This window comes from Tachyglossus aculeatus, chromosome 4 (assembly GCF_015852505.1).
Source record: "Tachyglossus aculeatus isolate mTacAcu1 chromosome 4, mTacAcu1.pri, whole genome shotgun sequence".
NCBI lineage: Eukaryota > Metazoa > Chordata > Mammalia > Monotremata > Tachyglossidae > Tachyglossus > Tachyglossus aculeatus.
In genome coordinates this window covers 9,510,160-9,533,612 of record NC_052069.1, presented here as the reverse complement: position 1 = coordinate 9,533,612, position 23,453 = coordinate 9,510,160, and the positions used below count along the sequence as shown (strand labels likewise).

At 42.4% G+C, this 23,453-nt stretch overlaps 1 protein-coding gene across 4 annotated transcripts in view; it reads right to left on the bottom strand.

Moving 5' to 3' along the window:
* JAKMIP1 (janus kinase and microtubule interacting protein 1) overlaps window positions 1–23,453 on the bottom strand; it is a 234,668-nt gene that overhangs the window by 32,155 nt on the left and 179,060 nt on the right. For 3 of the 4 annotated variants that reach the window (XM_038744991.1, XM_038744992.1, XM_038744993.1), the window contains 5 exons: window positions 8,106–8,222; window positions 7,467–7,595; window positions 5,790–5,873; window positions 3,673–3,735; window positions 1,365–1,463 (listed from right to left, as the gene is read on the bottom strand). In XM_038744991.1, coding sequence (XP_038600919.1) covers window positions 1,365–1,463; window positions 3,673–3,735; window positions 5,790–5,873; window positions 7,467–7,595; window positions 8,106–8,222 — 492 coding nt within the window. Of the gene's footprint in view, window positions 1–1,094; window positions 1,464–3,672; window positions 3,736–5,789; window positions 5,874–7,466; window positions 7,596–8,105; window positions 8,223–23,453 lie in introns of those variants that run through there. The other variant, XM_038744994.1, reaches the window with a different exon arrangement.

Below are 23,453 nucleotides of genomic sequence, written 5' to 3'. Positions count from 1 at the left end.
TACTGCAAAAACACCCAATCATATTTTACTTAAGTGGTACTAATTTCAAGTTAATTTGAGATGTGAACATTTTGTTCTCAACACCTGTTCTCCCTACTTCTTGGATGTGAGCAGGGACTGTTTCCTACTTGATTATATCTACCCCAGCGCTCGGCACAAAATTAGCCCTTAAAACCACAATTATTATTATTATTATTAGAACATGCTAGGCTGCATTGCATCATGAAAATGTACAAGATGTTTAAATATGGTAAAATACTTTTTTTTTATTAAAGTTAAGGTTTGAAAGGAGAAGCCAAAAGCTCGGGAAAAAAAAAATGATGAGGAGGTGCAAATTTACACAGTGATTAAATAAATGCAAAGGCTTTGGATGGGAGAGCAAGAGAAAATCAAAAGACGTGGAGTACGACAACTCTTGATAAAACATTCTGAAATATAAATGTGACAGAAATGCCAAGGATACTATCGAACAGTGGGAGAAAATCATAGCACAATGGGCTTAAAACAGTGTGGCAATGCATCATACAGTAACACACCTATGGCAATATCTCATTATGAACCAATAAGAAGGCCACTTTTTTCATTGAATCAAACATGATATTTTTCCAGTGTTACTGGGAAGTTGTTAGAGAAACATTATTTCTGAACTTCAAAAAAAAAAAAGGGCACACATTCCACCTGCCACGTCATTTTGCTGGTTTATTATTTTGGTTCCAACATATCTCACTGTGACTGAATTTCTAATCCCAAAGTGATCTCATCTACAAACCTTTTGAATTAATCAGAGAAGACTTCAGGTAAGCGAAATCATTTTAAAGAGATACTGTTAGTCTTTTTAAAACTGCTTTACTTACCTCATATTAATGTTGGCAATTAGAAAATTGGCTTTAGTTTAAAGAGAAAACAGATAGTTGCTGGATGGGTCATGACCTTAGACCTCAAAATATCCTATTCATTGCATGCAAGATCATTTAAAAAGGTGTGTTATTAATTGAAACAGTGTTATCCAAGTCTGTAGTATGCATACCAGGTGATTATTCATGCAGGAAAAGAGTAGTTATGGAAATGAAACACAAATAAAAAAGGCAAAATAGTGCAAAAACAAATCATTTTATTCAGTGCAAAACAAGCTATATGCAATATATATTAACTATTTTACATCTTCATAAAATTGTGTGAGCATTCTCTCCAAAACATATTAAGGCAGTGAAATTATTCCAAACATACAGATTTAAAAAAAAAAGTTATACGTGTTTGCCCTATACACATGCTTCAGACAACCGTGAATTTTACAGGAATTTGAGTTTGGGTTCGAACAGAATTTCTGCTCCGTTTGAGAGTTTGCAACAGATAGAATCTCTTACTTCAAGTTCTAGTACTCTGAATTCTAACAGCTCATTCTGGTCTTTTGCATCCTGTATTTCATTCTTCAGTAGATTCTCTTCCACCTCCATTTTGTATATCTAGATAATAAGGCACATTAGTAGTAATGAACAGTACATCCAGTTAAACACACCCATCTTCTTCTCTCTAGAGGGAATATTAAATCCTCAACCAAACAATATCCTACTGAAGCCACAGCAAGGGTTTAACAACGGTAAATGTCTGTCGGGAAGATCTTTAGGCAATAAAGCAGGAAGCTGTGGGGGCTTAGGGAAAAGAGCTCAGACCTGGGAATTGGAGGACCAGGGTTCTCGGTTACATCATTTGCCTGCTGTGTGGCCTTGGGCGAGTCACTTCTCTGGGCCTCAGTTTCTTCTCCTGTAAAATGGGGATTAACCACTGGTTTTCTCTCCCGCTGATCCTATAAGCCCCATTTGGGACAGGGACTGTGTCCAAACCTGATTAACTTGATCAACTAGAAAGGCAGCGTGGCTCAGTGGAAAGAGTCCGGGCTTTGGAGTCAGAGGTCATGGGTTCAAATTCTGACTCCACCACTTGTCAGCTGTATGACTTTGGGCCAGTCACTTAACTTCTTTGGGCCTCAGTTCCCTCATTTTTAAAATGGGGGTTAAGACTGTGAGCCTCTTGTGGGACAACCTCATCACCTTGTAACCTCCCCAGCGCTTAGAACAGTGCTTTGCATATAGTAAGCACTTAATAATTGCTATTATCATTATTATTAACTTGTATCTTTCTCAATGCTTAATACAGTGCTTGGCATAACAAATACTGTTATTATTATTATATTATTAACTAATGACAGTCTGGGTGATGGGATATCAGGGATATCAAGGCCACAAGCACAAGTAGTTTTATGGCTTAGATGAAACCATGGCCCATCCTTCAGAAGGAGGATATAAGTGCTTCACTCTTCTTTCCCAATAAGAGTTGGGAAAAAAGTCAAATTCCAAATAGGCTTGTATAATTAGTGCAATCGCACGGAGTGAGCTGGGGGCAGTTGGTGATTTTGGAAAGCAATTTTTCTTTAAATCACCATTTCAGCGACACAATCTGAGCCCTCAGTACAGTGCTCTGCACACAGCAAACTCTCCAAAAATACAATTGATTGATTGATTGTCTGACAATTCCAAAACAGCCAGTCTCCAAGTCATGGTGCAAGTTCAATAAATAAATTAACATTGACGACTCAATGTTATCATTTACATTTGGATCAGCGCTCAACGGGAATGGGAATTTGGGGGATTTTCTATGGTATCTGTTAAGCACTTACTTTGTATCAAACATTGTTCTAAGCACTGGGGTCAGTACAAACTAATTATGTTGAACGCAGTCCCTGTCCTACATGGGCTCACATTCTAAGTATGAGGCAGAACAGGTATTTGATCTTCATTTTACAGCTGAGAAAACTGAGGCATAGAGCAGATAAGTGATTTGCCCCAGGTCATACAGCCAGCAATTGGTAGAGCTGGGATTAGAACTCAGGTCTTCCAACTCTCAAGCCCATGATCTTTCCACTAGGCCATTTTGCTTCACAGTTGGGATACGTGTATAAGGGTTGGGGGGATGTTTCTGAGCAATGTCAGGCTCTCCCAGAGAGGCTCAAGGGAGATGGGCAGAATTAGGGCTGACTATGGGACCAGAAGCTACTCTGGAGAGTGATGGGGGTCTGACCTGATTCCCACTGACGCCTCCTTACCTCCCATTCTCCCCATCTTCAAAGCCTTATTAAATCACATCTCCAACAAGATGCCTTCCCAGATTAAACCCTCTGCTCCCCTATTCCCTCACCTTTCTGCATCATCTACACACTTGGATCCTCTACCCTTTGACCATTTGGTATTCACCCCTTCCCAGCCCTACAGAACTAGTGTGCATTCTTTAAATTATGTATTATAAATGGCTTATTTTTGTTAATGCCTGTCTTTCCCTATAGACGGAAAGCTCATTCTGAGCAGGGAACATGTCTACTTACTCTGAACTCTCCCAAGCGCTTAGTACAGTGCTCTGCACACAATAGGCACTCAATAAATACCACTGATTGACTGTAACTCTCCCAAGGCTTAATACAGTGCTCTGAACACAGCAAGAACTCAATATATACCACTGATGGATTCATTTGACATCTCTGGAATTATATATAAAACCAGCTCGGCTCCCTCCAAATGCCTGATTACACAGGTACTAAACTCACTATAAAGTTTTGCCTGATCACTGAAAACTTTTTTGAGGTCTTTTGATTAAACGAGGCCTGGGTTATTTGTCACATACCTTTTCTAACAAATCTTGGTTTGTTCTAATAAGCAACTGCTTTTCTTCTATCCATTTTGAATCCTGCAGAGAGAGATTAAACACATATTTTTGCACAGAAATTCCTCAGTTAGACAAGTCATTATCAAAAATCAATGTGACCTAATGGAAAGAGCTCCGGCCTGGGAGTCAGAGGACGTGGTTTCTAATCATACTGCGGCCACTTGCTTGCTTCATGACTCTGGGCAAGTCACTTAACTTCTCTGGGACTCTCTTTCACCATTTATCAAATAGGGATTCAATACCCGTTCTCCCTTCTACTTACACTGTGATCTCTGTAAGAGACAGGGATTGTATCTAATCTGAATATACTGTATCTACCCCAGCATTTAGTATAGAATGTCGCACATAGTAAACACTTAAATACCACCAATTTACTTGTATCCAACCCTGTGCTTAGTACAGTTCCTGGCACATAGTAAGGGCTCAAACACCATTATTATTATTATACCTAACCTCCTCTCCTCTTCCCCCACTCCCTTTTGTGCCACTCTTACTTGCTCCTTCATTCATCATTCCTCCCAGCCCCACAGCACATATGTACATATCTGTAATTTATATATTTATCTATTTATTGATTTATTGTACCAATGTCTGTCTCCCCCTCTAGACTGTGAGCTAGTTGTGGGCAGGAATGTTTCTGTTTATTCTTATAATGTACTCTCCCAAGCACTTAGTACCATGCTTTGCATACAGTAAGTACTCAATAAATGCGATTGAATGAGTAAATGAATAAATGAACATCTCCCCTTAATCATCTTTTTTCTCTAGTCTTCCTGGAACTTTATTCCACAGGAGACAGGATTATGTCTTTTTGGTATTAACTTTGAATATCCCTGATGATGATTTGGGATCCCTAATGATTAGGGAAGCAGTATAGCTTAGTGGAAAGAGCACAGGCTTGGGAGTCAGAGGACGTGGGCCCTATTCCCGGCTCTGCGACTTGTCTGCTGTGTGACCCTGGGCAAGTCACTTAAAATACAATGAAAATACAATTGGTCTTGGATCATGAATATCCTGATATCGCTTTGGGGGTAAATTTAGTTTTTCCTAAATAAAATCCAAAGGGTAAAGAGAACAATTTCAGAGCATTTTTTCAGAACAGCAGCTCTTAAAGCAACTAGTGGAAAGAGAATAATTATGAAAATTATTTTCCGATTCTGTTTTTGGCTCTTCTGTAAGATTCTTCAGGTTCAATCAGGAATTAACAAGGAAATGATATTGATGTAATCTTGCAATTTCATCATCTAGCTCCTTTTGAGTGAGCATTTTGGAGTGAATATTAACTGTTTTAGAACCCCAAGCACCAACCTATTCACTGGGCCTCAATTTCATCTATCTCTCCACTGAGCCCTAGTCCATATTTTCCCTCAGGCGTGGCACTCCCTTGATCTGCATTTCTTAGACCAGCACTCTCCCTACCTTAAAATGAATGAATTAATGTGAGAGTGCTTGGGGAATAAAAACAGGCTACAGGAAAAAGAAAAAAAACAAGGCATAGTCCTGGATGTCAGGAGACCTGGGTGTTAATCCAGCTCTGCCTCCTGCCAACTGTGAGATCTTGGGCAAGTCACTTGATTTCTCTGGGGCTCAATTAACTCTTCAGTTAAAAGGGGTTCAATACCTGTTCTTCCTTCCCCTTCATTGGAAGCCCCATGTGAGACAGGGATTGTGACCTGATTGCATTTTCTCTACCCCAGACTTTAGCACAATGTTTGCCACAATTACAATCATTATTACTATGGTGAAGCACTTAATACCACAATTACCATCACCTCTGCAAACATGCCAGATAGCTTATGATCCCGGCTCTGCCACTTGTCAGCTGTGCGACTTTGGGCAAGTCACTAAACTTCTCTGTGGCTCAGTTACCTCATCTGCAAAATGGGGTTTAAGACTGTGAGCCCCACGTGGGACAACCTGGTAACCTTGTATCTATCACGGTGCTTAGAACAGTGCTTGGCACATAGTAAGCGCTTAACAAATACCATCATCATCATCATGAAGAGGAGGGAAAAAATAATTAACACTGTACATGAGGAGTAACATGCATGGAAACTACTAAGAATTTATTTTACCTGTCCTTTTTCAATCAGCGACCTTTCCAAGTCCTCAATTTTTGCCTGGCATCTAATTAGATCAGCCTGAAGCTGCTCCCGGGTCTGGAAACAAAAATGAAATAGAATGTGAATAGGCAGTTATCATCCAGGTTCCGGTATCTGGAGGGGAGTGAATCTGTCTAAGGATCAGTGCTCAGCCCTTACTTACTCACCCTAATCCCAGAGTACTTAGGTAAATATCCTAATACTGTACTATTTCCTCAGTCTTTTGTTTACTTTAATATCTGACTTTAGACTCCTTGTGGGCAGGGACTACTAAATAGTGCAGCACTCTGCCAACTATAAACACACAATAAATGCTGTGAATGACTAATCGATGTTCCATTTCCATGACTTCTAGAAGCTTTGCTTCATTGGGTCTTCCCACTTTAGCTCAACCCCAGTATGGGCATCTTTGCTCTCGCCCATTCTCCTCACATGGTCCCCCTAGAGAAGGCATAAATAAACGAATGCCACCTCAGTGCTTGCCAACCGTTCTCCGATCTGTTGGCTTGTGATTCCAGCTTGCTTCTTCGTGATCCACCCAGGGGCTGCTGTTGACCCTGCTCTCAACAATTGATCAGAAAGGAACTGACTGGAGGCTCTAATCACTTTGTAACTTTCTCCTTGAGGTGATGCTTGACGTCACTGGTACCAAGTGTCATCGATCTTCGAAAGGACCGGAGCCACCTTACCCACATCCTCCATCTGGCCTGGAACTCCGTCCCCCTTTATATATGACAGACCACCACTCTCCTCCCCTAATCCCTCCTTAAAAGCCTTATTAAAATCCCATCTCCTCCAAGATGCCTTCCCTGATTAAGCCCTCGTTTCCCCTCCTCCCTCTCTCTTCAGAGCTGCCTATGTACTTCCATCTGTGCCCCGTAAGCACTTGACAGTCTCCCCACCCTCATCCCTGTAAAAAAAATGTATGTACATATTTATTATTCAATTATATTAATGTCTATCTCCCCTCTAGACTGAAATCTCCCTGTGGGTAGGAAACGGGTCTACCAACCCTGTTGCACTGTACCCAAGCAGCATGGCTCAGTGGAAAGAGCCTGGGCTTTGGAGTCAGAGGTTGTGGGTTCAAATCCCAGCTCCACCACTTGTCAGCTGAGTGACTTTGGGCAAGTCACTTCACTTCTCTGGGCCTCAGTTACCTCATCTGTAAAATGGGGATTAAGACTGTGAGCCGCACGTGGGGCAACCTGATCACCCTGTAACCTCTACAGCACTTAGAACAGTGCTTTGCACATAGTAAGCACTTAATAAATGCCATCAGTATTATTATTATTATTATTATTATTACTCTCCCAAACCCTTAGGACAGTGCTCTGCAAACAGTAAGTGTCCGATAAACGCGATCAATCGATTTGGTTTTCCACTTCGGACTATCCTCGCCTCACTGGACAATGTGTTGCCTGGGCAACTGACGGCATTCAACTGACATCATCACTGGCGATCTTTAAAAGTGTGCCTGAATGACGATTTGCCCCCCAACCCCCCAATCCCGGCCTATAACAAACGTTGACTTTGTCTTCTGGTCCAGGAGTTCAATTCCTAAATTGTTATACTCAAAACATTATACTGGCCAGAAAATACACATGATAAACACAGCACATATGATCTCATGTAGCTCAAATCGTCATTTACCCTGGCTTCTCTCTCTGCATCCAGTGTTCCACCCACTTGCTCTTGAAGCAAAGCATACGCTCTTTGCAATGCTTGGTATTCTCTGGTCAGCTGACAGAACCTTAAGTCAGCTTCTTCTCTGGGGGGATTCTTAATGTGGAATATAAGAAACAGAAATTTTATTGGGTTGCTGCATGTTTTAGACCTCTAAAATAGTAGCAAAACTTTGCAACTGATTTATAAGCAAAACCCTCACCTTAAAGGTTTCTGCCTAAACTATAAAGTTAAGCCAGAATAACATTGACATGAACCTCAGTGGGTGAGTAAAAATCTACACCACACTCATCTGACTGCTGAATTTCTCATTAACGTGATAAACATTTGATTAGGTTGAATCCAGCATCTAAGGATTCTTCGTAATCTAATTAGAGGAGCTGAATAGAATTCTGAGTTATCCAAACACTGATTACGCTGAACGAATACTCTTTAATCCATTAAAACGGCAGTAAAAATTTTATTTTCTGAAAGAGTGAATTGATAAATATTGAGCCTTTACTTGTTTAAGGAAAATGCAGAAGATATCTTACAAACAGGCACAGGCAAAGTATGAGACATGTATTCACTGCACTGGAAAGGAGATGAAAAAAGAGATTAATTTACATCTTCCAAGTCTTCCTCGGGAGTAGCTGGAGTTCTGTCTGTGAAGGACGTTTCAGATAATGTCTCTGAGTCAATGGATTCTTCGTCAAATCCAAAAAATGTCTCCACAACATGCTTCTGCAAAATTAGAATTTCATATCATTACTACTAGAACACGACAGGAATTTTATAAATGAAACCAATTGATGGCCAAAGCTCCATAGAGCAGCAGGAGCTCCATGAGACACCACCAGGGTCTCTGCCAGCCATTGGTAATAATAATAATAATAATGATAGCATTTATTAAGTGCTTACTGTGTGCAAAGCACTGCTCTAAGCGATGGGGGGGTTACAAGGTGATCAGGTTGTCCCACGGGGGACTCACAGTCTTCATCCCCATTTTACAGATGAGGGAACTGAGGCCCAGAGAAGTTAAGTGACTTGCCCAAAGTCACCCAGCTGACAATTGGCAGAGCTGGGATGGCTAAGCCACGTGAAGCAGTGGAAAGAGCCCCTGGCCTGGGAGTGAGAGGACCTGAGTTCTAATCCCAGCTCTGCCACTTATCCACTGTGCGACCTTGGGCAAGTCACTTCACTTCTCTGGGCCTCAGTTACCTCATCTGTAAAATGGGGATTAAGACTTTGAGCCCCATGTGGCTTTTATTCTATTTGTTCCGACGACTTGACGTGTCCACATTCATTCATTCATTCAATCGTATTTATTGAGCACTTACTATGTGCACAGCACTGTACTAAGTGCTTGGGAAGTACAAGTTGGCAACATATAGAGACGGTCCCTACCCAACAGCGGGCTCACAGTCTAGAAGGGGGAGACAGACAACAAAACAAAACATATTAACAAAATAAAATAAATAGAATAAATATGTACAAATAAAATAAATAAATAAATAAATAGAATAATAAATATGTACAGACATATATAATATACAGGTGTTGTGGGGAGGGGAAGGAGGTAAGGCCGGGGGGGTGGGGAGGGGGAGGAGGGGGCTCAGTCTGGGCAAAGCACTGTCCTAAATGCTGGGAGAGGATACACAGTTGGGAATAATTAGATATGGTCCTTGCCCCTCATGGAGCTCACTGGGAACAGACACATTCAGAATAATGAAACATGTTTTGTTTTGTTGTCTGTCTCCCCCTTCTAGACTGTGAGCCCGTTGTTGGGTAAGGACCATCTCTATATGTTGCCAACTTGTACTTCCCAAGAACTTAGTACAGTGCTCTGCACACAGTAAGCACTCAATAAATATGAATGAATGAATGAAGGAATGTGGGACAGGGACTGTGTCCACTCTGATTTGCTTGTACCTACACCAACACTTAGTACAGTGTCTGGCACATAATAAGCACTTAAATACCACAATTATTACTCTTATCATTATTATTATTTGAGAAGGGAGGGTGTTCCAGGTCACAGGCAGGAGGCTGGCCCCTAGGTAACGTCCTCCTTCCAGCCTGGTACACCCTCCCTCCTCAAATCCAACAGACAATTACTCTCCCCCACTTCCAAACCTTATTGAAGGCACATCTCCTCCAGAAGTCCTTCCCTGCTTTTTCCTCATCTCCCACTCCCTTCTGCATCACCCTGACCTGCTCCCTTTTCTCTTCCCTCCTCCCAGCCCCACATCACTTGCGTACATATCTGTCATTTTATTTATCTGTATTCATGTCTGTCTCCCTCCAGCTAGACTGTAAACACATTGTGGGCAGAGAATGTCACTTTTTTATATTGTATTATACTTTCCCAATCAATCAATCAATCAATCAATCAATCAATCGTATTTATTGAGCGCTTACTGTGTGCAGAGCACTGTACTAAGTGCTTGGGAAGTACAAGGTGGCAACATATAGAGACGGTCCCTACCCAACAGTGGGCTCACAGTCTAGAAGGGGGAAGCATTTGGTACAGTGTTCTGCGCACAGTAAGCGCTCCATAAATACGACTGAATGAATAAATATTATTATTCTAATCCCAGTTGCCACTCTTCTGCTGTTTGACCTTGGGCAGGTCACTTAACTCTCTGTGACTCTGTCCCCTAATGGGCCTAATGGAGATTCCACTTCTCCCTTTCAAAACCCTACTAAAAGCTCACCTCCTCCAAGAGGCCTTCCCAGACTGAGTCTCCCTTTTCCTCTTCTTCTCCTCCCCTCTCCATTGCCCCTCATCCCTGCAGAGGCCTACCCATCCCATTCCTAGCTTGGCCAGTGGCTAGCAAGTGGCAGACAATCTGCCAAGAGTTAAAACTCCCCTGTGCTGGACAGCAGTGGCACGGGGGAGAATCGATGGCAGAGACTTGAGTTTACCACGCAGCAGCAATGGTAAACCGCTTCCAGATTTTTCCCAAGAAAACTCTGCGGATCCACTACCAGAATGATCACAGATGGAGAGCGGGATATTCTGGGAGAGATGCGTCCCTGGTGACGCTATGAGTCGGAAACGACTCGACAGCAAAAAATAAGCCTAGGCATGGGATTCAGAAGGTCATGGGTTCTAATCCCAGCTTGTCTTCTGTGTGATCAATCAATTAATCAATTGTATTTATTGAGCACTTACTGTGTGCAGAGCACTGTACTAAGCGCTTGGGAAGTACAAGTTGGCAACATATAGAGACAGTCCCCACCCAACAGTGGGCTCACAGTCTAAAAGGGGGAGACAGAGAACAAAACCAAACATACTAACAAAATAAAATAAATAGAATAGATATGTACAAGTAAAATCAATCAATCAATCGTATTTATTGAGCACTTACTGTGTGCAGAGCACTGTACTAAGCGCTTGGGAAGTAAAAGTTGGCAACATATAGAGACAGTCCCTACCCAACAGTGGGCTCACAGTCTAAAAGGGGGAGACAGAGAACAAAACCAAGCATACTAACAAAATGAAAAATAGAATAGCTATGTACAAGTAAAATAAATAAATAAACAGAGTAATAAATATGTACAAACATATATATATATATATATATATACAAGTGCTGTGGGGAAGGGAAGGAGGTAAGATGGGGGGATGGAGAGGGAGACGAGGGGGAGAGGAAGGAAGGGGCTCAGTTTGGGAAGGCCTCCTCCTCCTCCTCATCATCAATCGTATTTATTGAGCGCTTACTGTGTGCAGAGCACTGTACTAAGCACTTGGGAAGTACAAGTTGGCAACATATAGAGACAGTCCCCACCCAACAGTGGGCTCACAGTCTAAAAGGGGGAGACAGAGAACAAAACCAAACATACTAACAAAATAAAATAAATAGAATAGATATGTACAAGTAAAATAATTAGAGTAATAAATATTTACAGACATATATACATATATAGAGGTGCGTGGGGAAGGGAAGGAGGTAAGATGGGGGGATGAAGAGGGGGACGAGGGGGAGAGGAAGGAAGGCACTCAGTCTGGGAAGGCCTCCTGGAGGAGGTGAGCTTTCAGTAGGGCCTTGAAGGGAAGAAGAGAGCTATCTTGGCGGGTGGGCAGAGGGAGGGCATTCCAGGCCCGGGGGATGACGTGGGCTGGGGGCAAGTCACTTCACTGGGCCTCAGTTACCTCATCCGTAAAATGGGGATTGAGACTCTGAGCCCCACATGGGACAGGGACTTGTCCAACCTGATTTGACTGTATCCATCCCAGTGCTTACTACAGTGCCTGGTACATAGTAAGCACTTATCAAATACCACAGTATTATTACTATTATTAGTTCAACCAAGGGGAACTGGTATGTGGATGGTGGCCTCACCAATCAATGATATTTAATGAGCACTTACAATGTGCAGAGCACTATACTAAGCACTCAGGAGAGCCCAGTACAACAGAGTTAGCAGACAAATTCCCTGCCCACAACAGGTTTACAGCCCAGTGGGATGACCTGGTATTAAAGCTTGAAGTGATTATAAAGTGATATTTGTAGTTTTCCCATCAAATCAGTGTGGATTAGTGGAAAGAGCCCGGGCTTGGGAGTTAGAGGGCATGGGTCCTAATCCCACCTCTGCCACTTGTCTGCTGTGTGACCGTGGGCAAGTCACTTCACTTCTCTGTGCCTCAGTTCCCTCATCTGTAAAATGGGGATGAAGACTGTGAGCCCCACGTGGGACAACCTGATTACCTTGTATCTACCCCAGTCCTTAGAACAGTGCTTGGCACATAGTAAACACTTAAATACCATCATTATTATTATTATTAGAGGGATGGCTCAGTGGGAAGCAGTGTGGCTCAGTGGAAAGAGCACGGGCTTTAGAGTCAGAGGTCATGGGTTCAAACCCCGGCTCTGCCAATTGTCAGCTGTGTGACTTTGGGCAAGTCACTTAACTTCTCTGTGCTGCAGTTACCTCATCTGAAAAATGGGGATTAAGACTTTGAGTCTTCTGTGGGACAACCTGACCACCTTGTAACCTCCTCAGTGCTTAGAACCGTGCTTTGCATGTAGTAAGTGCTTAATAAATGCCATTATTATTATTATTCTGATCCAAAACAATCTCAAGATGATCAGAACAGCCTAGACAGATGTCGGGAAGAGGGGGAATAAAGGCAATACCACCAGCTCCCCTTTTCAGCAGCCCTCAATCAGCCAGACTTCTTGGCTCAAAGAAGCAGTGCGGCCTAGTGGGTAGAGCACTGGCCTGTGAAGAACCTGGGTTCTAATCCCCTTTCACCACTCATCTGCAGTGTGAACTTGGGTGTCACTTTTCTGTGCCTCAGTTCCCTCATCTAGAAAATAAGGATTCAGACTGTGAACCCCAAGTGGGACATGGACTGTGTCCAACCTTATTAGCTTGTATCTACCCCAGCGCTTAGTACAGTGCCTGGCACAAAGGGAATGCTTAAATACCACAAGAAAAGAGAGGTAGAAAACCAGACAAATGGCCATCCTACATACAGAAAACCCATCTCCCCCTGATGAAACTGGTGCCAAGCTATCTTTTTCCACAGATTTCTACAACTTGTGGGATTTATGGAATAACTGATTTCAAGGTGAAATCTGAAAGAAAATAATTTAAGCTCTCTATTTTAGTCTTTTTAGAAGTCAAAGAATACCGTTATGATAATCCATTCTTTTTCGAGTAATCTAGTTGACACCTTCAGTCAAGAACACCAAATGGAGGAGAAATCTCAATCCGAACGCAATTGACAACAGACTGTTATTGTGCTTAGGCTGCACAGAACTGTAAATACCAAAACACCATCCAATGACTAAATTTACTTTTTACTTAAAATAGAATAAGATTTAAAGATGATTACTTCTTCCATGCCAGTTTGCCCAAGAAATGTTACTCAAAATTCAGACATGGATTTTGTTTATAAAAAATATAACCCATTGAACCACTCCATTTACTTTGCTTCTTGTAAACACAATTAATTGCAAGCTCTCCAAGGACTCATTCCATGTTAGTTTCTATGCTGGCTGGTAGTCAGGGAACAGTAAATTAATGACAACTTATGAATCATTGCCATTTTCCATCCGATTAAAACCTGAGCTTTAATCACCAAAGCAATTGGCTTTCCTTGTCCTCATCCACCTTACTAAATAGGTAATTGAATGCTTAAAGTATTCTTCTTAAACTCACAAGACCTTAGGTTTCAAAATCCCGCTTAGGTTGGAGCAATATAATGAAACAAAATATTATATATAATTCCACCATGGAAAAGCAAAATTTTCCAAGCAGCATGAAAACAAGCTAGCATCTTCCCTTATATTTCTAAAAGTCAAATATCTAAAAATAAAGTGAATATCTAGGAGAGGAAATTGGAACTCAAATAATGAAAGAAGCAGCATTACAGTCAATTGCAGTTGTAAACCTCAGATATTTAAGCCACAAAAACATAGCCGCTTAAGGTAGGTAAATTATTCAAATGTGATGCTTTCTAGAAATAGGAATGTTGTCTTTTCTAAGGCATAAGCTAAAACTTGAGCTGAAGAGCATTTTCAAAATTGGAATGAAATACCATAACCAGCCTGATGAAAAAAAGCTTAAAGTGATTATTTCCTCTTTCCAATGAAAATAAGATTTTCTTATTTAAAATGTCCATGGCTTAGTGGAAATATCCCGGGCTTGGGAGTCAGAGGTCATGGGTTCTAATCCTGACTGTCACGTTTCAGCTGTGTGACCTTGGGAAAGTCACTTCACTTCTCTGTGCCTCAGTTCCCTCATCTGTAAAATGGGGATTAAGACTGTGAGCCCCATGTGGGACAACCTGATTACCTTGTATCTACCCCAGTGCTTAGAACAGTGCTTGGCACATAGTAAGTGCTTAACAAATACCATCGTTATGATTATTATTATTCCACATTTTCTATTTACTCAGGTGCTAACCTATTATTAGAAATCTATTAGTTCATTTTGACCACCATAAACCTTTACTTCTACTCTCAATTTTTAGATTTTTACTTTCATAATACTACAAAAAGCACGATTTAAAAAAAACATTTTAAAATGCTTATAATGCACATTCCTGCCTTTGTTCCAATTGCATTTATTCTTAGACTATCCTTACACGTCAAAATTAAATCTAGTGAGTTCCTCATCTTCACAAAGCTGTTCGTGTCTCTGTCCTCACATGAGTTCTGCAGAGCCGGTGTGGAATAAAATCAGTCTAGAGATATAGCAAATCAAATGAATTTCATTACACGGATATACAAAGTGCCCACCGGCCGACTTCCAGCATCTTACCTTCGTGTTTGTAGGTCATTTCTTGGCAACCCGAGAAATACAGGCACACCAGGGCACACAGACAAATGAAAAATGAGAAGTACAATACCAACATAAAGTATTCCACCATTTTGATCAGTATGTATCCAACATCCGTCTGCACGAGTATATTTTCCTCAGCAAAAACTCATGCGATTAGATAAGTGTTTGGGGTCCTCTGGGGCCCGATTTAAAGTCAGAGATTTTCCTTCCAGCTGGAGAACAGTTTCGCCTTCACGTGGAGCACTTGGCGGCCTGATTTCTGCATCTTGGGTGGCCGTAAAGTTTGAAAGACTGAGATAGACACTGATGGGCATGAGCGGCAATTAGCCAAAGAGCCAGGATTGAGAATTGGGGTGGTCCATCAGGAATTCCAGGTTGTGATGAAAATGAATTTGTTCTTCAGCTTCTGGATTCAGGAAGATCTTGTCATACGCAGGGAAGGCTCAGATGAGCTCCTGGTGATGGCTATTTTTGTTTGGAGTCTCTCTCTCATGGAGGATTCAGAGATCCTCCCACTGAGCCTCTCTTGAGTTCTCCAAGACCCATGGGGGTGACTGTCCTATCCCCAACACACACATACACACTTTAGAGTGCTCAACTCCAAGGGCAGGATAATCCATCCACGGTAGTTATTGAGCACTTGTGTGCACAGCATTGTACTAAGTACTTGGGAGACTACAATACAATAGAGATTATAGAAAGTGGGGAAGAAGCAGGGCCTACTGGAATAGCATGGACAGGGGATTCAGAGGACTTGGGTTCTAATCCCCCTCTGCCACTTTTTTTAGGGTACTTGTTAAGCACTTGCTATGTGCCGAGCACTGTACTAAGCACTGGAGAAGATACATGATGATCGCTGTCCCTCACGGGGCTCACGCTCTAAGTAGGAGGGAGGAGGATTTAATCTCCATTTTGCAGATAAGGTAACAGACACAGAGAAATTCAGTGACTTGCTCAAGGTTACACAGCAGACAAGTGGCGGAGCCAGGATTTGAACTCAGGGCCTCGTGCTCTTTCCTTTAGGCCATGTTGAGCAGGTCACTTCTCTGTATCTCTGTTTCCTCAAGTGTACATGGGGATTCAATACCTGTGTTCCCTTCCCCATAGATGGTGACCCCCATGTGGGACAGGGACTGTGTACAAACAGATTTTCTGTTTTCTATCCCAGTACTCTGTACAGTGCTTAGAACACAGTGAGTGCTTAACAAGTACCATAATAAATTAATAATTGGAAAAAAATCCTGCCTTGATGGGCAGCAGCTATTTCTGCACATTCTGCTACCTCTTGTCCAGTAGAAGCTGTCTGAGATCCCAAATGGGGAAAAAACGGAGCTCTGCAGTACGTAGGAGAAGATGGTATCCTCACTCAAACATGGGCTAAGTTCCATGACCTCACCGATTCTTTTTGCTTGCTATTCAATGAATTTCATCTCTCACTTCCCCACTTTATTTTCCCTTCCTGTTGTTGCAGTGAGCCCACAACAAGTTGCCTTATTAATGACTCTATTGTCTCTATATGTTGCCAACTTGTACTTCCCAAGTGCTTAGTACAGTGCTCTGCACACAGTAAGCACTCAATAAATACAATTGAATGAATGAATGAATCCCGAGAACAACGAGAAGAGACTGGTGAAGGAGCTGATGGGCTCTACCTGAGACAACTGATTGTGGGACCATGGGGGCAGAGAATGGATGGAGGCCTGGCTTCCTCTTCCTGATCTACCAGGTAACAGGCCTGGACCGATCAACGATGGCCACAGAGAGCCACAGCTATGACACTGAAGGCAGATAAAAAGCGCTCGTTCTGAATCGTGAGAGGGGGCATGCGAGGAGCAGCACACAGGCACGCTGGAGGCCCAGAGGAGTACAAGTGCCCAGAGGAGAAGCAAGAAGGAAGCACACTGAGAGCAGCACTCAGAAGCAGTAGCGGTACTTGGAAGCAGAAAGAAGAAGCATCGGCAGAACCGGCTCCCTTGACCAGCAAACTGGTATTGGACCCTTGGTGGAGTGGAATGAGGGAGTGTTGCATGTTGGTAAAACTAAGTGAAAAATTTTCCATGGTAACCTTGGTGATCAGAGGTGTGATTTGACTTTACTAGGTATCACCGAGGCTCCCCCCTGTTCAGGAAGATCCTGGTCAGTATGAGCCGGAGGGGCTCGTGATAGTTGTCAGCTTTACACTATCCATTCATTCCTTCATATTTATTGCGCTCTTACTGTGTGCAGAGCACTGTACTAAGCGCTTGGGAGAGTACAACAGAACAAAACACAGACACATTCCCTGCCCACAATGGGCTTGCTGTCTATAGGGGGACTAAGGAAGCTCGTTGAGAGCAGGGGTGGTGTCTGCCAACTCTACTATACTTTAGTCTCCCAAGCATTTAGTATAGTGCCCTTAACACAATATTATTATTATTATTATTGAGTTATATCCATAAGCGACTCTATGGAAATACTTTCTCCAGAAGGTCCTGTCCTCTGCCATAATCTGCAACCTTTCTAATGGTTCTTCCATTATCGTTGTTATGGTCTCGCTCCATCTAGCTGCTGGTTTGCCTCTTCCACTTTTTCCCTGGACTTTTCCTAGCATTAGCGTCTTCTCTGGAGAGTGAGTCCTCCTTATTACGTGTCCAAAATATGCTAATCTAAGTCAAGTCATTTAGCCTTCCAAAGACCACTTTGACTTAATTTGCTCCAAAATCCACCTATTTGCTTTTCGGGCACAGTCCACGGTATTCACAAAAGCCTTCTCTAACACCAAACTTTAAAAAAAATCAATGCTTTTTCTATCCTGTTTTTTTTTTTTTACCATCCAGGATTCGGATCCATACATTGTCACTGGAAACACAAAAGAATGGACGATTTGTATTTTTGTGGCAATTGTTACAACAGCACATTTCATGACTTTTTCCAGGTTCTTCATAGTAAGTCTTCATAACATTACTCTTCAGAGTGTTTTTTTGATACTAGTTCCTTTATTATTGATTATTAATCCCAGGAGAGAAAAATTGCCACCTCATTCAATCTTCTCTCCATCCACTACAAATGTGTTAAAACTTCCAGCTGTCATGACATTCTATGTGGGCCCATCTCTTTTTCTGTTCCTTAACTTTTAATAATAAGCCCTTCAAATCTGCTTCACTTTCTGCTAGTAGGATTGTATCATCAGCATAACGAAGGTTGTTTATAGTCCTTCCTCCAAACTTTACTCCCCTTAAGTCTTCACCCAATCTGGCTTCTCTCATTATTATTCACCGTATAAAGGGTGAACAGGTAAGGCGATAAGATACATCCTTATCTTTCTCCCTTACTAATGGGAAACCAATCTGTTTGTCCATATTCTGTTCTTAATGATAGCCTCCCGTTTGGCATACAGGTTCCATATTAATGCAATGAAATGGTCCTGCATGCCCATTTTTCTAAATGTGCTCCAGAGTGATCCATGCCGTCAAAGGCCTTACTATAATCAATAAAGTGCAGGCTGACTTCCTTCTGATATCTCTTGTCCTTTCAATTAACCAGCAGATATCAGCAAAAATAATGCTCAATAAATATCACTGATTGATTTCTTATTCCCAAAGCACTTAGGTCCCTACCCTAATTCTCACCCCTTCGGCCCAAACCCTTAATTTCTCTTAGTGTATATCTCCCCCTTGAGGGCATTAAACCACCATCCCCAATGCTCAGTATGGTGCTCTGAACATGATGATAATAATAATAATAATAATAATGATGCCATTTATTAAGCACTTACTATGTGCAAAACACTGTTCTAAGCACTTGGGGGGGATACAAGGTGATCAGGTTATCCCATGAGGGGCTCACAGTCTTCATCCCCATTTTACAGATGAGGTAACTGAGGCCCAGAGAAGTTAAGTGATTTGCCCAAAGTCACAGGGCTGACAAGTGGTGGAGGCGGGATTAGAACCCATGACCTCTGATGATGATGATGGTATTTGTTAAGCGCTTACTATGTGCCAAGCACTGTTTTAAGCGCTGGGAGTGATGTAAGGTTATCAGGTTGTCGCACATGGGGCTCACAGTCTTAATCCCCATTTTCCAGTTGAGGGAACTGAGGCACAGGGAAGTTTAGTGACTTGCTCAAGGTCACACAGCAGACAAGTGGCGGAGCCGGGACTCCCAAGGCCGTGCTCTTTCCACTAAGCCGTGCTGCTTCTCTGCACATAGAAAGTGCTCACTAAATACCACCGACTGAATATTAATCACCACCTCTTTTGTATTTATTTCATCTCTTTTCCTTAAAACACATCAACCGATTCTGAAAAGAAACCATCTCTTTAAGCGGGGGTCTCTGGGCAGTGCACAGCAACCCTGCCTGTCTGCTTGCTTGTTGCAATCCAGGTCCTAGCAGTACCCAGCTGACAGTGAAGACACAGCTGACTGAGCACTGCACAAATCACTAAGCTCTGGACTGTCTGGAACGTGTCGGTTATATTGCTCTATTGTACTCCCTAATGTAATCAGTGCTCTGCACACTGTAAGTGCTCAATAAATACGATTGACAGACTAAGCTAAAATCTTCCTCTGTGCAGGTTCTCAGGACTGGAACTGTGAGATCGTTGTGGACAGGGATTGTCACTTTATTGCTGTATTGTAATAATAATAATAATAATGATAATGGCATTTATTAAGTGGTTACTATGTGTGAAGCACTGTTCTAAGCGCTGGGGAGGTTGCAAGGTGATCAGGTTGTCCCACGGGGGCTCACAGTCTTAACCCCCATTTTACAGATGAGGTAACTAAGGCACAGAGAAGTTAAGTGACTTGCCCAAAGTCACACAGCTGACAATTGGCGGAGCTGGGACTTGAACCCATGAACTCTGACTCCAGAGCCCATGCTCTTCTCACTGAGCCAGGCTGCTTGCCTTTTCCAAGTGCATAGTATGGTGCTCTGCACAGAATAAGCGCTTAATAAATAGGATTGAATGAATGAATGACCTTCAAGCATCCCCCACTCCCTTCTGCATCGCCCTGACTTGCTTCCTTAGCTCTTCTCATTCCTCCCAGCCCCAGAGCTCTTATGTGTATATCTATAATTTTACTTATTTTTATTGATGTCTGTCTCATCATCATCATCAATCATATTTATTGAGCGCTTACTGTGTACAGAGCACTGTACTAAGCGCTTGGGAAGTACAAGTTGGCAACACATAGAGACAGTCCCTACCCAACAGTGGGCTCACAGTCTAAAAGGGGGAGACAGAGAATAAATGCCTCTAGATGGTGAACTCATTGTGGGCAGGGAATGCCACTGTTTATTGTTGTACTGTACATTCCAAGTGCTTAGTACAGTGCACTGCACACAGTAAGCACTTAGTAAATACGATTGAATGAATGAATGAATCCATCATTTCCTCTGGGAGTTTCCATCATTATCAGCAAGCTCACTATGGACAGGGAAAACGTCCGCCAACTCTGTTGTATTTTACTCTCCTACGCAATTAATATAATAATAATAATCGTGGTATTTGTTAAGTGCTTACTATGTGCCAGGCACTGTTCTAAGCACTAGGGTAGATACAAGCTAATCAGTTGGGACACATTCTTTGGCCCACACGGGCTCACAGTCTTAATCCCCAATTCACAGATAAAGTAACTTAGGTACAGAGAAGTTAAATTCATTCATTCATTCATTCAATCGTATTTATTGAGCACTTACTGTGTGCAGAACACTGTGCTAAGCACTTGGGAAGTACAAATGATTTGCTCAAGGTCACACGGCAGACAAGTATTGGGACCTGGATGTAGTGCATGCTCATTCATTCATTCAATTGTATTTATTGAGAGCTTACTGTGTGCAGAGCACTGTACTGAGCACTTGGAAAGTACAATTTGGCAACAGATAGAGACAATCCCTTCCCAACAACGGGCTCACAGTCTAGAAGGGGGAGACAGATGACAAAACAAAACAAGTAGACAGGCTTCAATGCCATCAGAATAAATAGAATTATAGAAATATAAACATCATTAAAGAAAATACCATTACTTAAATAATATTTATTGAGTGCTTACTGTGTGCTAAGCACAGTCTCCATCACCCAGATGTGTTACATATAATAATTCTAGTACTTGTTAAACACTTACTATGTCAAGCAACGTTCTAAGCCCTGGGGAAGAAAGATACTTCAGTCAAGCGTATTTATTGAGAGATTACTGTGTGCAGGGCACTGCACAAAACACTCGGGAGAGGACAGTACAACAGTAAACAGACACACAAGATAATCAGGTCACACACAGTCCCTGCCCAACACAAGGCTCACAATTTAAGTAGGAGCGGGAACAGGTGTAGAATTCCCATTTTACAGATGAGGAAATGAGCACAGAGAAGTGAAGTGACTTGCCCCCAGGAGACAGGTGAGCTGGGATTGGAACCCAGGTTTTCTGACTCCCACTCTTGGATTCTTTCCACTAGACCACAGGTGTTTGAATCAAGACTGAGTTTAGACCACCAAACTAGGTAAAACTAGAAGTACAGGGGAGGGAGTATAATAATGATGGTATTTGTAAAGCGCTTACTATGTGCAAAGCACTGTTCTAAGCGCTGGGGGATACAAGGCGATCAGGTTGTCCCACATGGGGCTCACAGTCTTAATTCCCATTTTACAGATGAGGGAACTGAGACCCAGAGAAGTGAAGTGATTTACCCAAAGTCACACAGCTAAATGGCAAAACTGGGATTAGAACCCATAATCTCTGACTCCCAAATCCAGGCTCTTTCCACTGAGCAAAGCTGCTTCTCTCTACTAAAGGAATAATAATGATGGCATTTATTAAGCACTTACTATGTGCAAAGCACTGTTCTAAGTGCTGGGGAGGTTACAAGGTGATTAGGTTGTCCCACAGAGGGCTCACAGTCTTCATCCCCGTTTTACAGATGAGGTGACTGAGGCCCAGAGAAGTGAAGTGACTTGCCCAAAGTCACACAGCTGACAACTGGCAGAGCTGGGATTTGAACCCATGACCTCTGACTCCAAAGCCCGGGCTCTTTCCACTGAGCCATGTTGCTTCTCAAGGAATGTGGGCTGGGAACATGTCTACCAACTCTGCTATGGGGTACTCTCCCTAGCACTTCAGTACAGTATTCTCCACATACTATCAATCAATCAATCAATCGTATTTATTGAGCGCTTACTGTGTGCAGAGCACCGTACTAAGTGCTTGGGAAGTACAAGTTGGCAACATAGAGAGACGGTCCCTACCCAACAGCGGGCTCACAGTCTAGAAGGGGGAGACAGAGAACAAAACCAAGCATATTAACAAAATAAAATAAATAGAATAGATATGTACAAGCAAAATAAATAGAGTAATAAATATGTACAAACGTAATAAATACGTACTTGTACTTCCCAAGTGCTTAGTACAATGCTCTGCACACAGTAAGTGCTCAATAAAAACGATTGATTGATTCTCTGTGCCTCGGTTCCCTCATCTGTAAAATGGGGATTAAAATTGTGAGCCCCACGTGGGACAACCTGATCAAGTTGTATCCCCCCCAGCGCTTAGAACAGGGCTTTGCACACAGTAAGCACTTAATAAATGCCATTATTATTATTATTATATGTCCAAACAAGGCACTCAATAGGCACTCAATATATACCACTGATTGATTGCTCAGCATTTGCCATTTTATACAGCACTGGACCTCAACCACTGTGGCAATTGTTATTGATCAAAGGTATTTACTGAGCACTTACTGTGTGCTGTGAGCGGCAGTGTGCCTTAATGTGGCAATTGTTATTGATCAGTGATACTTAATGTGTGCTGAGCACTGTATTATGCACTGTGCACGGTGAGAAGCAGCATGGCTTAGTGGAAAGAGCACGGGCTTGGAAGTCTGAGGATGTGGGTTCTAATCCCGGCTCCGCCACTTGTCTGCTGTGCGACCTTGGGTAAGCCACTTAACTTCTCTGTGCTTCAGTTACCTCATCTGTAAAATAGGGATGAAGACTGTGAGACCCATGTGGGACAACCTGATCACCTTGTATCTACCACAGCGCTTAGAACAGATTACTACTCTACTTATTTTGTTAATGATGTGCATAGAGCTATAATTCTATTTGTTCTGACACCTGTCTACATGTTTTGTTTTGTTGTCTGTCTCCCCCTTCTAGACTGTGAGCCCCTTGTTGGGTAGGGACCATCTCTATATGTTGCCGACTTGTACTTCCCAAGCGCTTAGTACCGTGCTCTGCACACAGTAAGCGCTCAATATGATTGAATGAATGAATACCTGGCATATAGTAAGCACTTAAGAAATACCATCCATATTATTATTACTAAGCTTTTGGGAGAGAACTGTACAAAAGAGTGGTTAGACACACACCTTGCCCACAAAGGGCTCACCAGTCTCTACAGGGGGAGATGGCGAAATTACCGATAGCAGAAATGGCAGAGCATAAGGACAGGTACTGTGGGGATGAAGGTGGGGCTGCATAGGTGACGGCAAATAGGAGAAATGGGGGCTTTTTTCTATGTGCCAAGGATTCGGGTAGATACAAGATAACAGGTTGGGTACAGGCTCCGGCCAACATGGGGCTCACAGTCAAAAATAGGAGGGAGACTCGGTATCAAATCTTCATTTTACAGACAAGGAAACTGAGGCACAGAGAAATTATGACTTGCCCAAAGTCACACAGCAGACAAGCGGCAGAACCG